Below are 14851 nucleotides of genomic sequence, written 5' to 3' on the forward strand. Positions count from 1 at the left end.
TTCAGTGGGAGTGGCGGCCGTGGCGCGGAAGGGAAGGCAGGTCCCAGTCCCACGTGGTTTCGCGTGGCGGTCGCGGTGCCGCGCACGGGGGACACCCCACCTCCGCGGATGCAGGGGCGGCGGGTGGAGGCCGCAGGTCCGCAGCGAGTTGCAAAGGCATGTGCTGATTTGCATGAGAAAGGGCGAGTCGCGTGCTCAGCTGGCGGCCCCGGCGCAGATGACGGGTCCCCACCCCCCGCGCCGCTCCCCTCCCCCCCCCCGCGCCGCTCCCCTCCCCCCCCCCCCCCCCCCCGTCCCGGGCCGCGGCCGCGGCTCCCCGAACCCGCGGATCATCTGCTCGGGCTGTCCCGCGCTCATCTCCATGACAAAGCGCGTGTTTACCTGGCCCGGCACCGGCGGGCACGCCTTTGTCCCGGATCGGATGACCGCACAGCTGCTCCCGCCGCCGCGCGCCCGCCCCGAGTGGCCCCTCAGAACTTTCCTGCGACTGAGCGCGCGGGGGCCCCGAGGGGGGCGTGGGGCGGAGGCTGCTGCGGCCCGGGAGGGGCTGTGCCGGACCGCGGCGCAGTGCCGGAGGGCTCCCCAGAGGTGGTGGCTCGGAGAGGTGCCCGCGATGGGTTGCAAGGGCCAGGGGGGCATGGGCGTGAGGCCGGTCACCCCCGCGAGCCACTGGCAGGTGCGGCGCTAGGGTGACGCAGGGCCACCCCGAGGGCCCAGGTCGACTTCGGGACGGGCCCATGCCAGCCGCGTGCGGCGACCCGGAGCGGTGGCAGGGTCGCGGCGCGCCCTTCGTGCGCCCCTGGAGGGGTGCGGCCTCTGGGAAGCCAGACCTGAACGCGGGGCCGTCCCCTGTCCGCGTCCGCGGCGGGAATCCTCGGTCCCGGGCCCAAGCGGCGCACCTGGAAACCGCAGCCTCGGACTTGGCACACAATGAGGAAGGGAAGAAAGGGCGTCGAGGGGCGCCGTCCGGCCGGCCCTGTCCCCAGGCCCTACTCCCCCAGGGCGCGCCCCCGCCCGGGGGGGGGGGGGCGGCGGGTCTCGGGCACCTGTCGCCCGGGCCCTGGGGCGGCCCGTCAATCACCCGGCCGGCGCGGGCGGGGGGCGCCTGGGGGCTGCGACCCTGTGCCCCGAGGCTCTAAAACGGAGTCGCCCGGAAACGTGGCTTGGCCCGGGGCCCTCCCCACGCAGGGTCCCCGCCGAACCCGCGCAGCCCGGGGCCGCGGCCGAGGAGCCCTGGGCGAGGCGAAGCTTTCGAGCGCGCTGTCCTTCCCACCTCCCCACCTCCCCTTTTCTGTGAGCATCTGCCCGGGGGAGAACAGATGTGGGCACCTGCGGTGACAGGCCGCATATGTTCCATCCTATTCACAGGCATTCAGACGTGGCCACAATGAGCAGCCTTTGTGCGCACAGTCACTAAATATATTAATCTGCACTCCCCAGAGCACCGGGCTGTTTAATTTTTCACTAGCAATAACATCTGATCTAATCCTTAAATCGGCTCCCGAAAGCCTGCCCTCCCGCCCTCCTTTTTTCTCTCTCTCTTTCCCCACCCCCTCTCCCGAAAAACGTGTGAAGCTATTCAACCTTCCACCTGTTGCCCGCTGAACTGGGCGTGGTTCTTGCAACATCTGATGTCGGTTCGGGCAGCGGGTGGGGGTGCGGGCGGGAGCGACCGTGTGGGGGCCGCTGTTGGGCCACATGGGCGTAGCTCGGGCATGTTTATCAGAAGGAAAATAAACACAAAGTGCAGAGTGCGGCTCCCCAAATGTTGTGCAAACAAAGAACGACAATTATTAAACAGCTTCCGAAGCAGCCCAGCACACCCATCCTCCCTGTGTACCGCCCTTAAAAACAAACGTACGTGAAGTTGGCATTTATCTTTTTTTTGATTAAACTCCAGCGGTTACTATAAACACCGGGCAATAGGCCGCGCAGCCAAAAGGTAACATAAATCTCAGACGTAAGACTTAGGTTTTTTAAGCAATTTTGTTGCATGGCTCTTTTTCTCAGCATCCCTTATTCTGTTTTGATTTGTTTTCGGCCACAATGGGTCCTTTAGTGCCATTGTGGGTGTCACAATGCAGACGGACATCAGGCTGTGAATGAAGACAGAGGCAGTTTAAACAAACCAGGCTCTTTCTTTCCTTCCCGTCCATTGTGATACGAATGGGCCTTCTGCACTGGCTGCTAGGAGACCGGCTTTGCAAGGCCCTACTCCAGTAAATGGGCTGGAGAGAAAGGGACCCCAATAAACAGCCTAAGTATTGGAGAAAAAAGAGGGGACAAATTTCGGCAAATGTCTTTCACCTTCAAATCAGCACATTTCTTAATCTCAAAAAGTAAGGCATGCTTTCTTGAGCTGCACTCCTTGCTTTTCGGGTTTCCTCCCTGCCCACTATGAAATTCTTAGTCTCTCCCCTGTGATACGTCCCCGTCCCCGGAAGCAGAATGGGGACAGCACTGACACTCCATCAAGGTTTGCTTTCAAAAAGCTATGGGAACAGGGCGGTGGCTGTTTATCAATCATTATCACTAATAACTAATGATCGTAAACTGCTTTCAAACTATAAGCTGCTCACTGCTGGTAGGTATGTAGGGGCATGGTTGTGAGTCTGGATTTTTTTAGGAACAGTCACCAACCTATGCTTTCTTTTATTTTTTTTTAAATTTTTTTATGTTTATTTATTTTTGAGAGAGAGAGAGAGAGAGACAGAGCATGAACAGGGGAGGGGCAGAGAGAGGGAGGGAGACACAGAATCCAAAGTAGGCTCCAGGCTCCAGGCTCCGAGCTGTCAGCACAGAGCCCGATGCGGGGCTCGAACCCACAGACCTCGAGATCATGACCTGAGCCGAAGTCGGATGCTCAACCGACTGAGCCACCCAGGCACCCCTGCTTTCTTTTAATGGTAGTTGGAACTGTTCCTATTTACATTAGTAGGTTCATTAAGGCAAGAAATACAGTTGTTTTTAGGTTGTTAGGGGCCCAGTAGGAGTGAGTTAGGAATGAGCCACCGCCACCACCTTCACTTCTCAGTGGTTGGAACTAAGTCACAGGACACCACTGAACCGACCATAGTCAAGGCAAATGGGAAAACCATGATGGGCTTATGGAAGTCACTGTTCACAGCTGGGGCTACAGGCGGATTTACTTGCCCAAAGCACATGGCAGTGAGAAGGCCACTTCAGTCACTCACTCATGTGTTCATCCACTCACCCGTCCTGGAGGCTGGAGGTGCAAAGGAAAGTTAGGTCTTCTCTCTGCCACTACATGCAGTATACAATGAGTAGAGAAGGCTTTTATTTTCAGAAAGAGTTTGTATAGGATTACTTTGCCTTCCTTAAATGTTTGATGGAATTCACCAGTGAGGCTACGTGGGTCTGGAGTTTTCTTTGTTGGAAGGTTTTTACTTAGAAATTCAACTTAACAAGTAAATGTATGGTTTTATTTTTTTTAATATTTTTTTCTTATGTTTATTTATTTCTGAGACAGAGAGAGACAGAGCATGAGTGGGGGAGGGGCAGAGAGAAAGGGAGACACAGAATCAGAAGCAGGCTCCAGGCTCTGAGCTGTCAGCACAGAGCTCGACGCGGGGCTCGAACTCACAAACCGTGAGATCATGACCTGAGCTGAAGTCGGTCGCTCAACCAACTGAGCCACCCAGGCGCCCCATAAATGTATGGTTTAATGAATATAGGCTTACTCAGATTTTCTATTTCTTCTCAGGCTTGGTAGTTTTTATGGCTCAAGAAATTAAAAAAGTTTTTTTTAATGTTTGTTTATTTTTGAGAGACAGAGACAGAGCACGAGTGGGGAAGGAGCAGCGAGAGAGGGAGACATGGAATCTGAAGCAGGCTCCGGGCCCTGAGCTGTCAGCACAGAGCCCAGCTCGGGGCTCGGACTCATAAACCGTGAAATCATGACCTGAGCCGGAGCTGACTCTTAACCGCTTAACCGACAGAGCCACCTAGGCGCCCCAGGCTCAAGGGATTTTTTTCCTCTTACCTGAAGCTGTTCAAATAGTCTTCTTTTAACCTTTCGGTCTAAGTAAACTCTGTGGTTCCATCTTCCATCATTAATATGGGTGATCTCTGTCTTCTTTTTTTGTTGTGATCAATATAGCTACAGGCTTATCAGTTTCATTGCTCTCATCAAAGAACCAGTCTTGTTTCACTGAGCACCTTTGCTGATCAAGGCTAGATCTAGCCCAAGCCACTGGGCTTGCCTTCCTTCGGGAATCTCCACCCTCCACTTCCTGTTGTCTACTCCCTGAAAATAATCATTTCATATATTTTGTCTAGATTTCTAGTTGTTTAAAGTGGAAGGACAAGTTCTGTAGGAATTATTCCTTCATGGCAGAAGCTGCAACAGGATACTTTCGGGGGCAAGTAACAGAAAACCCTAATTCAACACACTTAACTATAAGGAAGGGACGCCAGCAAATAGAATTCGGAGGTGGTCTTTGTGTGAGTTAATCTTTGGCTTAACCGCATCGTCCAGGCACAAGGCACTCTCCGTGTTTCTGCTCCACTGGCTTTGGATTGACTTCAAATGTTGCTTAACTCCCTCCCATGACTGCATGATGGCTGCAGGGGCCCAGAAGTCACAAGCAGACATAACAATGACCAGAGGAAGAGGCTCATTTTCTTTCTGTGTGACACTTTGTAACAGCCATAAAACACTTCAGTAATATTCAAGGTGGACTGACCACGTAGAAGTCAGTGTATTGTTAGGGTTATGGCTTTTTTTCTTTCCCAGTTTTTGGATGGCGAACTATTGCTCAAGTGAAACCACATCAACCCACGTGGTTGTGTTCAAAGAAATTCAGTTCAGCATTCAAATAAAATTAAAACTAACTCCAAATACATTTCAGAGGCTGTTTGTTACCAAGAGAAACCCGCCCTGATCCCACCCTTCCCAAGCTCATTTCATGCTCCATGTTTCTTCTGTTTCTCAGTGGATGCGAAGGCTTTCCCTTCACCATTATACTCTCCCTTAACTCCCTTCTCCCTACTTTCAACCTACAGTTTCTTTCTTTCTTCTTTTCTTTCCTTCCCTACTTTTCTCTTTTATGTAAATCTGCCATCCTGTTTTTAGGTTCTCCTCACAATTCATGTCTGATGTGCACAATAGGGCATAGGAAACATCTATGTACGGTGTCAAGCAGGAGGTGGGGAAAGGACCTGAATAATCACATGTAACTTTTTTGCTTCTGTTACGCTGATTTCCACGTACAACTTTTCTTCTAGTGTCCTGGGAAAGGGGCCTGCAAAAGAATCTTTGGCTTCTCCCTTCCTTCACTATTGTGCACTGGAGTTGTAAAAAAATTTTAAAGCCTCTAGAATTTAGACAGATTTGAGTTTGAGTAACAATTGTGCCACTTACTACCACTTGTACTAGTTACTTAACAACTCTTTAAAACTTAAATTTTTTTCTTTTACCAAAGTAATACAGTTACAGATTTTAAAATTCAAGTAGTATTTCCAGATTTATAACAAAAAATAGCAATCACCTACACCAAGCATTCCCACTTTCAATTCCTCCCTCTAACTTAACTCTTCGCTATTGTTTTTTAAAATTTACTCTCATATTTCTTTTTTAATGTTTACTTTTGAGAGAGAGAAAGAGAGAACGAGCAGGGGAGGGGCAGAGAGAGAGAGAGGGAGATACAGAATCCGAAGCAGGCTCCAGGCTCTGAGTTGTCAGCACAGAATCCAACGCGGGGCACAAAGTGTGAGATACCGACCCGAGCTGAGGCCAGAGGCTTAATGGACTGAGCCACCCAGGCGACCCCTCCCCGCCCCCGGGCCTTTTTTTAATGTTTGCTCTCCTATTTCTTATGAAAGAGTCTCTAATGCTATGTCTGTCTTATTCCCTTGCACGTATTGTCTATATGGACTTCCCAGCTTTAGCAGATGAAGATTTAACTCTTCCACCGGACTTCCCACACGCATTTATGAACACGTATAAGATTGCCTCCCATTTTTTAAAAAAATTATAGCATCCTTTTGTATTAAATTACCATTCTGTATTTTTTTTTTTAATGTTTATTTTTGAAAGAGGGGGAGAGAGACAGAGTGTGAGCGGGTGAGGGGCAGAGAGAGAGAGAGACACAGAATCGGAAGCAGGCTCCAGGCTCCAAGCTGTCAGCACAGAGCCCGATGCAGGCATCGAACTCACAAACTAGGAGATCATGACCTGAGCTGAAATCAAGAGTTGGATGCTTAACTGACTGAGCCACTCAGGCGCCTCTCAATTTTTTTTTTAACAGATGTAATTTAAGGAATGTTTTCCATTCAAATAGAATTTTCTTAAAAAAAATTTTTTTTAAGATTTGTTATTTTTGAGAGACAGAGAGTGTGAGCAGGGGAAGGGCAAAGAGAGAGAGAGAGAGAGAGAGAGAGAGAGAGAGAGACAGAGAGAATCTAAAATAGGCTCCAGGTTCTGAGCTGTCAGCACAGAGCCCGACATGGGGCTCGAACCCACAAACCATGAGAACATGACCTGAGCTGAAGTCAGACACTTAACCAACTGAGCCACATAGGTGCCCTGTGTATTTGCCTTACTAAAGCTAGGTAATTATTCACAGCTGAGGCATATGCGGTGACTACATTTTATTTTTTGTGCAGTTTTTTGTCTTTACTGGATTCAACAATTGCCTAATATATTTGCTTGACGTTTCTGTGTACCTCTTACTTATCATCACCAAACTCCAAAGATCTTCCTTTAAAGTATTCAGACACATCAGGTGTTCATGGGTGTCACTGTCCTGGATGAGGAAGGAATCTCTGGAAGGCACCTGCCCTAGTTTAAATGGTCTCTGTCTAGGACTTACTTTCCTCCTCTGTCTTCACTTGGATTCCCTGCTACCCAGGTCCTAAATATCCCTCTTTCCTGACTACTTAATTTTGGAGAGTATCCCTCTGCAGGTTTCTGAATGGATTTGGTAGATCATATTTTTGAGCTGCGTATCTCAATATATCTTTATTCTACTCTCACACTTAACTAATATTTTGATTGAGAGTAGAATTTAGTGTTAGAATTATTTTCTTCAGAATTTTAAAGTTAAGTCTCCACTGAATTTCAGCTTCCTGGGATTCAATTGAGAATTTCCATGCCCTTCTGATTTCCAATCCTTTAAATGTGACCTTTTTCTTTTTTCCTATGGAAACTTTTTTTTTTTTTTTTTAGGAAGGGGCAAGTCTGAATATTTATTACCCTTTTTAAAAATATGATTATTTACATAACTTGGTTTTTAATAATTGGCTCTCCTGAGTCAGTACAAGCCAGCTCCAGCACACCACTGCCCCTAAGCCTCTAGGAGGCCTTAGGATTGTACTGTCCACCAGGAGACAGCCTGACTACATTTTCTTATGGAACATGTGGGAGTAAGCAGGGAAAGAATCTTTAGGCAGAATGCCACCAAGGTTCACTTAAATTCAGTTATCTCCTGGTCTCTCTTCTTCCTGATCTGCATGGAGGCTCAGAAGTAGAAGGATTTGCTCAAAGGAACAGAAAGGAACAAAAAGAACCAGGAAAGACTTCAATGCGAAAGGAACAGAGCCAAAGCTCTGGAGGGGGACAGGTCAGGGAAGAGCTGAGGTTGAAAGCCTCTGGCCCTCGGTTCTCAAGAAAGGCAGACTTAGAGTGGGGGCGGGGGGGGGGGCAGATGCCTTTTATTGGTCTAACCAGCATAACTAGTAGTAGGTTTGGGCAGAGCTCCCCTATCTGTCCTGGCCCCCATCTTTCCTGGGTGTTCCTGACTCACCCCAGGGGAGGAGAGTGTTGGGCAGGGGTGGCAGGCAGAGCCAGGATCGAAAAGGGGATCAGGGTGAAGTAGAAAGCACGGGGTTACCAGATCACTCAAATAAAAAGCCCATCAGGGCAGAAGAGAGGATGTTTCCCCAAACAGGCCCCTCTGCCCTTGCCAGGAGTGGAAGGGGGCAGGAAGCTTTCACTAGAGGTTTCCTACTGTGCCCTTTGTGCTATCAGCATCTCCCGGATGTGTTCCTCAGCTTCCTTCACACTCTGCTCCAGGTAGGATTTTTTCTGTTCCAATTCTTTAATTTTTTCTTCTGCTATTTTCTGTCTCTCTGAGTTGATTGTGAATTACCTCCTTGGACTGAAGAATAAACATTCTTCCTACACCTTCATACATGTTAGTCTCATCTATCAAAGTCATAATCTCTGTATCTGTAAGATGTGCATGCTTTTTTGTCTGTTTAGCTGTTCAACTTCACCTTCTGTTGAATGTCAATAACTTTGGCTTGAAGCTCTGTGAAGGCCCTCTTCAATTCCAGATCCACGGGAGCGGCCATCTTGGTTCACTCAGTGTGCCTCTCCTTATGGAAACTTTTAAAGATCTTTTCTTTATCGCTGGTGTCCTGAAATTTCATGATGTACCTTAGTGTGGATCATTTTAGATTTGTTGTGCTGGGCATTTGGCAATCCTTTTCAATATAGGAACGTGTCTTTTACATCTGGGAAGTTTTCTTGAATTATTTCTTGAGTATTTCCTCCTCTTCATTTTCTCTCTTTCTTGTAATTCCTATTTTTCACATGTCAAACTTTAATCTTCCAATTTTCTTATGTTTTGTCTTTCTCCATATTTTTCTCTTTGTTCCAATATCTGTGAGATATCATCAGATTTATCTTCTAACTTTAAACACTTTTTAAATTTAGGGCGCCTGAGTGGCTCAGTCGGTTGATCGTCCGACTTCCGCTCAGGTCATGATCTCATGGCTCCTAGTTCGAACCCTGTGTCGGGCTCTGTGCTGACAGCTCAGAGCCTGGAGCCTGCTTCTGATTCTGTGTCTCCCTCTCTCTCTGCCCCTAACCCACTCGCATTGTCTCTGTCTCTCTCAAAAATAAACATTAAAAAAAATTTTAAACCCTTTTTAAATTTATCATGGCTTTTATAATTTTCAAGAGCTCTTATTTTTGGAGTGTTCTTTTACATATTCCCTCTCTGTTTCTCTCATGGATAATCTTCAGAGATTGCAAAGAACAATATTTTTACAATATTTTTCTTCTTCTAGTTTTTTGTTTTTTCCTTTTCTTCTGTCTTCCTCACATGTCTGTCAATCCTTGGTCACAGGTGTCTATTTCGGAGGGAGGCAGACATGCTTATCGGAAGCTCTGTGGGATAGATGAAGCCCGCCAAGTGGTGGGACTCACCTAAGGCAGTTTGAGGAGCTTTGGCTGGCCTGTCACCCTCCGCCTCCACCGTCTGGGTCCCCACAGGCTGCAGCTGGTGTCTCTGCTTGCCCCTTGCTCCTTCCGAACTCCTTTTGTTTCCTAGGTTTTCTTCTTCTGACCTTCCTCTTCTGAGATTCCACTTCCTTCCAGGCTCAAGTCACACTTTATCTTCTTGCTGCCTTCTTCATCCGCATGTTATAAACTTGACACTATGTTTCACTTGTTTCCCAATATTTAATGTATGTTCATTTGTCTTCCCAACCGCAACATGTGTCCCTTAAGATGAGAGACCACTTCACATCCTTCTTGGTGTGGCACCCTACCAGTAGTAGCTGCTAAGCACTGTTGATTTTACCGAAAGAAATTTTTAAAGTCAGCCAGAAAGGAAAGCCTTGTATGCCGGGTGCAGAGATTCCTTCTCAGATGTAATACATACATGTGGTGTCGCTGCAGTTTGGTAATGCTTTCTGAGCGCTTGATCTGTCAAGTGCTTTGCAAGAGACTCTGAAGAGAGCAGCATTTGATCATTTTACTTCAGCGGAAGCCTCTCGTTCCCTGGGGTTCACAGCAGCACTACCAGATATGTTGTGTGTACAGACAGGTTTTGAGATGCGGCCTAAATAATTAGGTATTACTAACAATTTAACTTCCTCCGTAATTTACCTAAAAATAAATTAGATTGGTTTAAAGGCTAATCTGCTATCACACTTGGCCAGTGAAACATTCTCTTGGTTGTAGAGAAAAGGGTGGCATTGCAGCTAGAGGAACGGACATTGGGTATAGTCTGGACTGCCTGAGATCTGAGCTTTAAGGGAGCATGTCCTGACTGTGAACTTGACTGATCTTAAAGCGGTTTTCGAAATAAGGTGGATATGGTGGCTTACAAGCAGAGTCCAAACTCCTTAACATGAGATCGAGACGCTGCATGACCAGGTGATCCTGTTCACCATCCAGTTTTATCTGCCACCACTCTCTCATGTATAGGTTATAGTCCGTGAAATTCCTCTAAAACGTCCTGCTTCTGCACCTGTCCTTGCTTCTCCCCAGAAACCTCACTCCATTCAGACCAGAAAACCTGCCCAGTAAATAAATTCGGCTTCAAGGGTAATTATGATCATCATCATCACAGACAGCAATACTTGGTTTTTGCTTTTTAAAATTTATTTATTTTGAGAGAGCGAGAGCAGCAGAGAGGCAGAGAGAGAGGGAGAGAGAATCTCAAGAACTGTGACACCAAGACCTGAGCAGAAACCAAGGTTTGGTCGCTTAACCTCCTGAGCCGCCAGGCGCCCCTCTGCTATATTAGCACTGCCTGCGAAGTACCATTACCGTCCCAACTAAAGAGTCGAGGAAGCTGTGCGTACAGAGGTTAAAAAACAACTTGCCCAGGATCACGCACCCGATTCCGTATTCCCCACTCCCACTCCCCATACCTCACGCGTAAATGGGCACATTCAGAGTTGGTTAACACAGGTTTGCCCCGGTTTCCCAAAGTTTGTCACCCACTTCGTCAGCGCGTTTCCGCTAACTCAAAGAAATCCGAAGAGGACTTCCGCTTGCATGAAAAAAGCCACCGGGGCACCAGTGCAGGTCTTTCCTAAAAGCGAAGTGGTGTACTCTTCGCTTTGCACCGTTTGGACTTAGAAAAGGTTTCAGAGAGCGCTCTGCTTTCCGACGGGGCGGCAACCTCCAAGAGCCTTTCGGGACAGCCGGGCTTCAGGCAAGCCTGACCTTCTCCCGAGCCGGCCGCGGCGGTCACCTGGGTCCCCGAAAAACTGGCGCCAGGGGCTCCGGGTAGCGTCGGCCCCCACAGGCCAGCAGGGCGAACGAGCCCAGGCGGCCAGCCTCAATCCACCCGCGGCCCGCAGCGCAGCACCGGCAGAAAGGAGAGGAAAGAGGCGGCGCCCCGCCGACGCCCACGGGAGGCGCAGGAACCGTGTGACCCCGACCGAGGAAGCAGCGCGCGGTTTCCAAGGACACGGGCGTGGCGCCTGCGCAGCTCGCTTCCCCGGAGCCGGGGGAACAGGCCGGGCAGGCCCCGCCCCCCGTGCAGGGAGGTTCCCGCGAGCGGAAGCGCTTGGGGCGGAAGCGGAAGTGCGCAGACGGCTGCGGCTGGGCCGAGGGCGGTGCGGGCGCGTCTCTGGCTGTGCTGGCGTATCTCTAGGTAGGGCCGGGTCTGTGGGGCCAGCGCCGTCCCGACCGCTCTCCGCCTGCCGGGCTCGGCTCGCTGCGCTCGCGTTTCTGCGCCGTCGCGGCCGCCCCGGCCGTGAACCCCGTCGCGGGTCCCTGGGCCCGGGTCCGAGCCCTTCGCGGCCTTGCCCGCCCTCAGCCCCGCCGCCCCGCTCCGGGTACCTGGGAATCGCCGCCCACCGCCTTTCCCCTCCTGGGCCTCTCCGTCCCTGTCACCTCATTCCCTGACCTCCCGCCCCCCCCCCCCCCGGCTGCGACCTTCGCTTCCTCCTCTTTGGTGTCATCCTGACCCGACCCTCAAGAGACGTGTGCCAATGCCGGCTCCGCTCTTCTCGGCTACCCGGCCGCACGACTGTGTGATCGCCCCCAGAGAGGCGTCCTCTGATGTCTGCACTCGCGTCTCAAAACTTGTGTGCCTTTCCCCCCAGGCATGTCTGGGCTGTCCTCAGCCGGGGCTCCAGCCCCTTGCAAGTGCTAAGTCCTTGCAGGAAGGAAGATGAAAAGACGGCAGACCAGTGTATGGATAGCCGAGAGGACGACTTGTCTACGGTGGCCAAGCAGGGGCAGGAAAGTGTCTTTGCAGGAGCGGGGATTTGAGCTGAGGTTTAAAGAAGTAGGGTTAGATAATAGAAGTAGAAGATAATAGCCTAGCGATGGGGGATGGCAGGAAGTTACAGAGAATTTGGGGCAAGGAAGTGAAGTGATCAGATGTCATTATTAAGAGTTAGCCTGGCAGGTGTAGGTTGATGGCGTGGGGTGATGGTACATCATGACAAGAGGGCTTTTGCGGTTGTGCAGGAGAGAAGCTTTAAAACGTAAACCCGGAAATGGTAGTGGAGAGAACTTGGAGGTGAGTTGGATGCGAAAGGCACGAGGTGTTGGTATTCCTAATGACTTGTAGGTTTTTGGCTTGACGTTTGAGATGATTCAGAGAGTGAGAGATGGCTTGGGGAGCAAGTCTGGAGCATCAGGCCGCTGACCGCCACCTTCCGAGCAGTATTAAGTTGTTTGGCCTGGAGCCGTATTTCACGGTTCCTCTAGTCACCTCGCCCTTTATTTTTGTCCTTGGTCTCTGTCATTTGTGAGTCATGGCCTCACGTCTGCATGTGCTCAGTGACCTGCCCGTGTCTGGGCCTTGCTCGTAGGAGCTAGCCTCTCTGCACCGGCACAGCCTTCACACATTGTGTTTAGATTTCCTCGTCACCCTGTCTCCTGCCATCCCTAAGCTCTGCGAAGTGGTTCTCGCCAACCGCGTGGTCACGCTGGTCTCAGAGCTGCACTTGTCCTTCCTCACCAGCTGTGCTCAGGAAAAGCGCTGACAGCATCCCAGCTGTGCCAAACCCCTCACTGCCCATGTCTGTACGCACACTGTCTCTGAACCACCTTCCCTCTTACCTACCTTGTATAATTTCTAAACCCCTAATCTCTCTGACACGTGGCGCCCTCTCCTCTGGTCACTTCTGGCCCACTGTTTTCTCGCCTGCAAACTGAGAAGACAAGGAGGTGGCATCTGAGGTCCTACCCCATCCCTGAGCCTTAACCGGGTGTCGTTTATGGGGTAGATTTACTGTGAAGCTAATGAAGACCAGGTTTCAGGGTCCCTCACTTTCATGAGCCCCTTCCAAGACACTGGGAAAGACCTCAGTGGTCTTGTGTTTATAATTTTGTAGTTTTTAAAAAGAAGGACCCCAACCGTGTAGGCTTCAGGTCCTGCACAACTTGGATCCCTGTGAAACTGGCCATTTGTCACATCCTGCTGTCTTGCTGTTTGCATTCTTGTCCTTCAGACTTTCCCCTTCATGTGTGTGCTAATCATCGGGGCTTGGAGACAGAGCAGGAGTGAATGGAGCCCAGTTCCTGCTGGAACCCTCAGCCGGGGAGGGGCATGCATTTGGCAGAACCTTTGCAGCGATGCCTGTATTGATTTCACTGCTGCGTTGCCACCTTTTTCAAGAAAAGGTTAATGGTGAGAAGGAAAGTCTATTTAATTGAGGTCATAAAAGCAGTTCTTATCTCTGGAAGAAGCTACAGCAATACATGGAAAATCCTTCAGGGGAATTAATTGCATCCTTTCAGTAGTTTGAAAGTGAGGTAACCCTCATGCTGTAAGTTAGTTTCATAAGGCTTCATAATAAGTATGAATCACTTTTTATTTTGATTCGCTTTTACCTATGTTTCTTTGTAAAGTGCCGTTGGGAAGATCTTCACAGACTAAAAACGTGTTGTTTAAGGCTTAAATTACTTACATAAAATAAGATATTTTTAAAGCATTTTGTAGCAGTAGGTTAAAATCTACCAAATTGAGAGGTAAATCATTATTTAATTTGTACAAAAAAGGGAATCGATGATCTACAAAGAGATTAAATGTTTTGTCTCTGGTCAGACATTGCCAACCAAAACCCAGCTCCTGAGCATCCTTACAAGAAGGAACCCACTGCTTTTGCTCTAGAACATTTGCCATAACGTGGACCAAACCAGTAGGTCCTTCAGTATGCCCGTCTAGCTGCAGAGTCCTGCCGGGACGCGTGAGGTTCCATGAGGCTGTGCAGCTGAACTACTGTTCCCATTAGCGCTGTAGCCCAGAGTGTTGCGTTATTGTAAAGTCATTTATATTCAAACCATCGCCACCCAGGACAAGAGGAAGGTAGTTCTGTTTGAAACAGTGGAGTTTTCTGGATAGTTTAATTCTGGGTTTTTGCCCAGTAAACACTAAAATCTCCCATTTCAGGGTGGCAGTCTTTGTAAAATACAACATTTCCCTGCTTTGTTAATAGAATGCATTGGATGTAGTATAAACTTTCTTTAATGATCTCAAACACTTTAAACATAATTTGTTAGTTGTGATGTAAACACTGTTAGAACTTGTTGAGGCGCGGGAAGCTATTCCGCTGTTACTTGTAAGGAGTTTTTGTGTCTCTCGGGTTTTTTTAGTTTTCCTGTTCTTCTGCTTTCTCCTTGTCAGCCCTCAGCAGTTCCTGCTGCTGTTGGTGTACATATGCCTGCTTCAGATGCCCTTTCCATATTTTTCTCTTCTGTGGACATGGAAGCTTCTTGTTAGAACTGAATAAAGACATAGTCTGTAGATATAAGTAAGAGCTTGAAGAAGTCTCTTACGAATAAATTGTTTTAGCCTAAACTCATGAGTTTATATTGATTCTTACCCCGAATTCTGAATAAATGAAGCATAAATTTGTGCATGCATACGTGCGTCTTCACCTGTGTTCAGCGACAGTGATTTTCACATTATGTGTCATTGTCCTTTAAGGGGTTTTGTAGAGCTGCAGTGGGTTAGGGAAAGGCCCAGTGTTCTGGTTGCTCCTTCAGTCCTGATTATTCTGTTAATGCCCTTATGACTGGGAGAACCTTCAGGAAGGAGAGCTCTCTGGCTGAGGACACCCACAGGGTAATTCCCAGCACTGGAGCCGGCAGCAACCAGACCACTCCGATGTGACAGTTAGGTGGGGG

At 49.2% G+C, this 14851-nt stretch overlaps 1 protein-coding gene and 1 pseudogene across 14 annotated transcripts in view; one reads left to right on the top strand and one right to left on the bottom strand.

Annotated features, from left to right (window-relative positions):
* Window positions 1–6556: 6556 nt before the first annotated feature.
* On the bottom strand, window positions 6557–8712 carry LOC115514690 (annotated as a pseudogene).
* A 2567-nt stretch (window positions 8713–11279) lies between these two features.
* The window catches only part of FAM120B (family with sequence similarity 120B), a 95526-nt gene continuing 91954 nt past the window's right edge, over window positions 11280–14851 (top strand). For 4 of the 14 annotated variants that reach the window (XM_030316825.2, XM_030316826.2, XM_030316814.2 and 1 more), the window contains exon 1: window positions 12883–13352. In XM_030316825.2, the coding sequence (XP_030172685.2) occupies window positions 13350–13352 (3 nt within the window). In that variant the 5' untranslated portion in view covers window positions 12883–13349. Of the gene's footprint in view, window positions 11361–12480; window positions 13353–14851 lie in introns of those variants that run through there. The other 10 variants (XM_032593290.1, XM_032593291.1, XM_030316820.1 and 7 more) reach the window with 6 other exon arrangements.

This window comes from Lynx canadensis, chromosome B2, assembly GCF_007474595.2.
Source record: "Lynx canadensis isolate LIC74 chromosome B2, mLynCan4.pri.v2, whole genome shotgun sequence".
NCBI lineage: Eukaryota > Metazoa > Chordata > Mammalia > Carnivora > Felidae > Lynx > Lynx canadensis.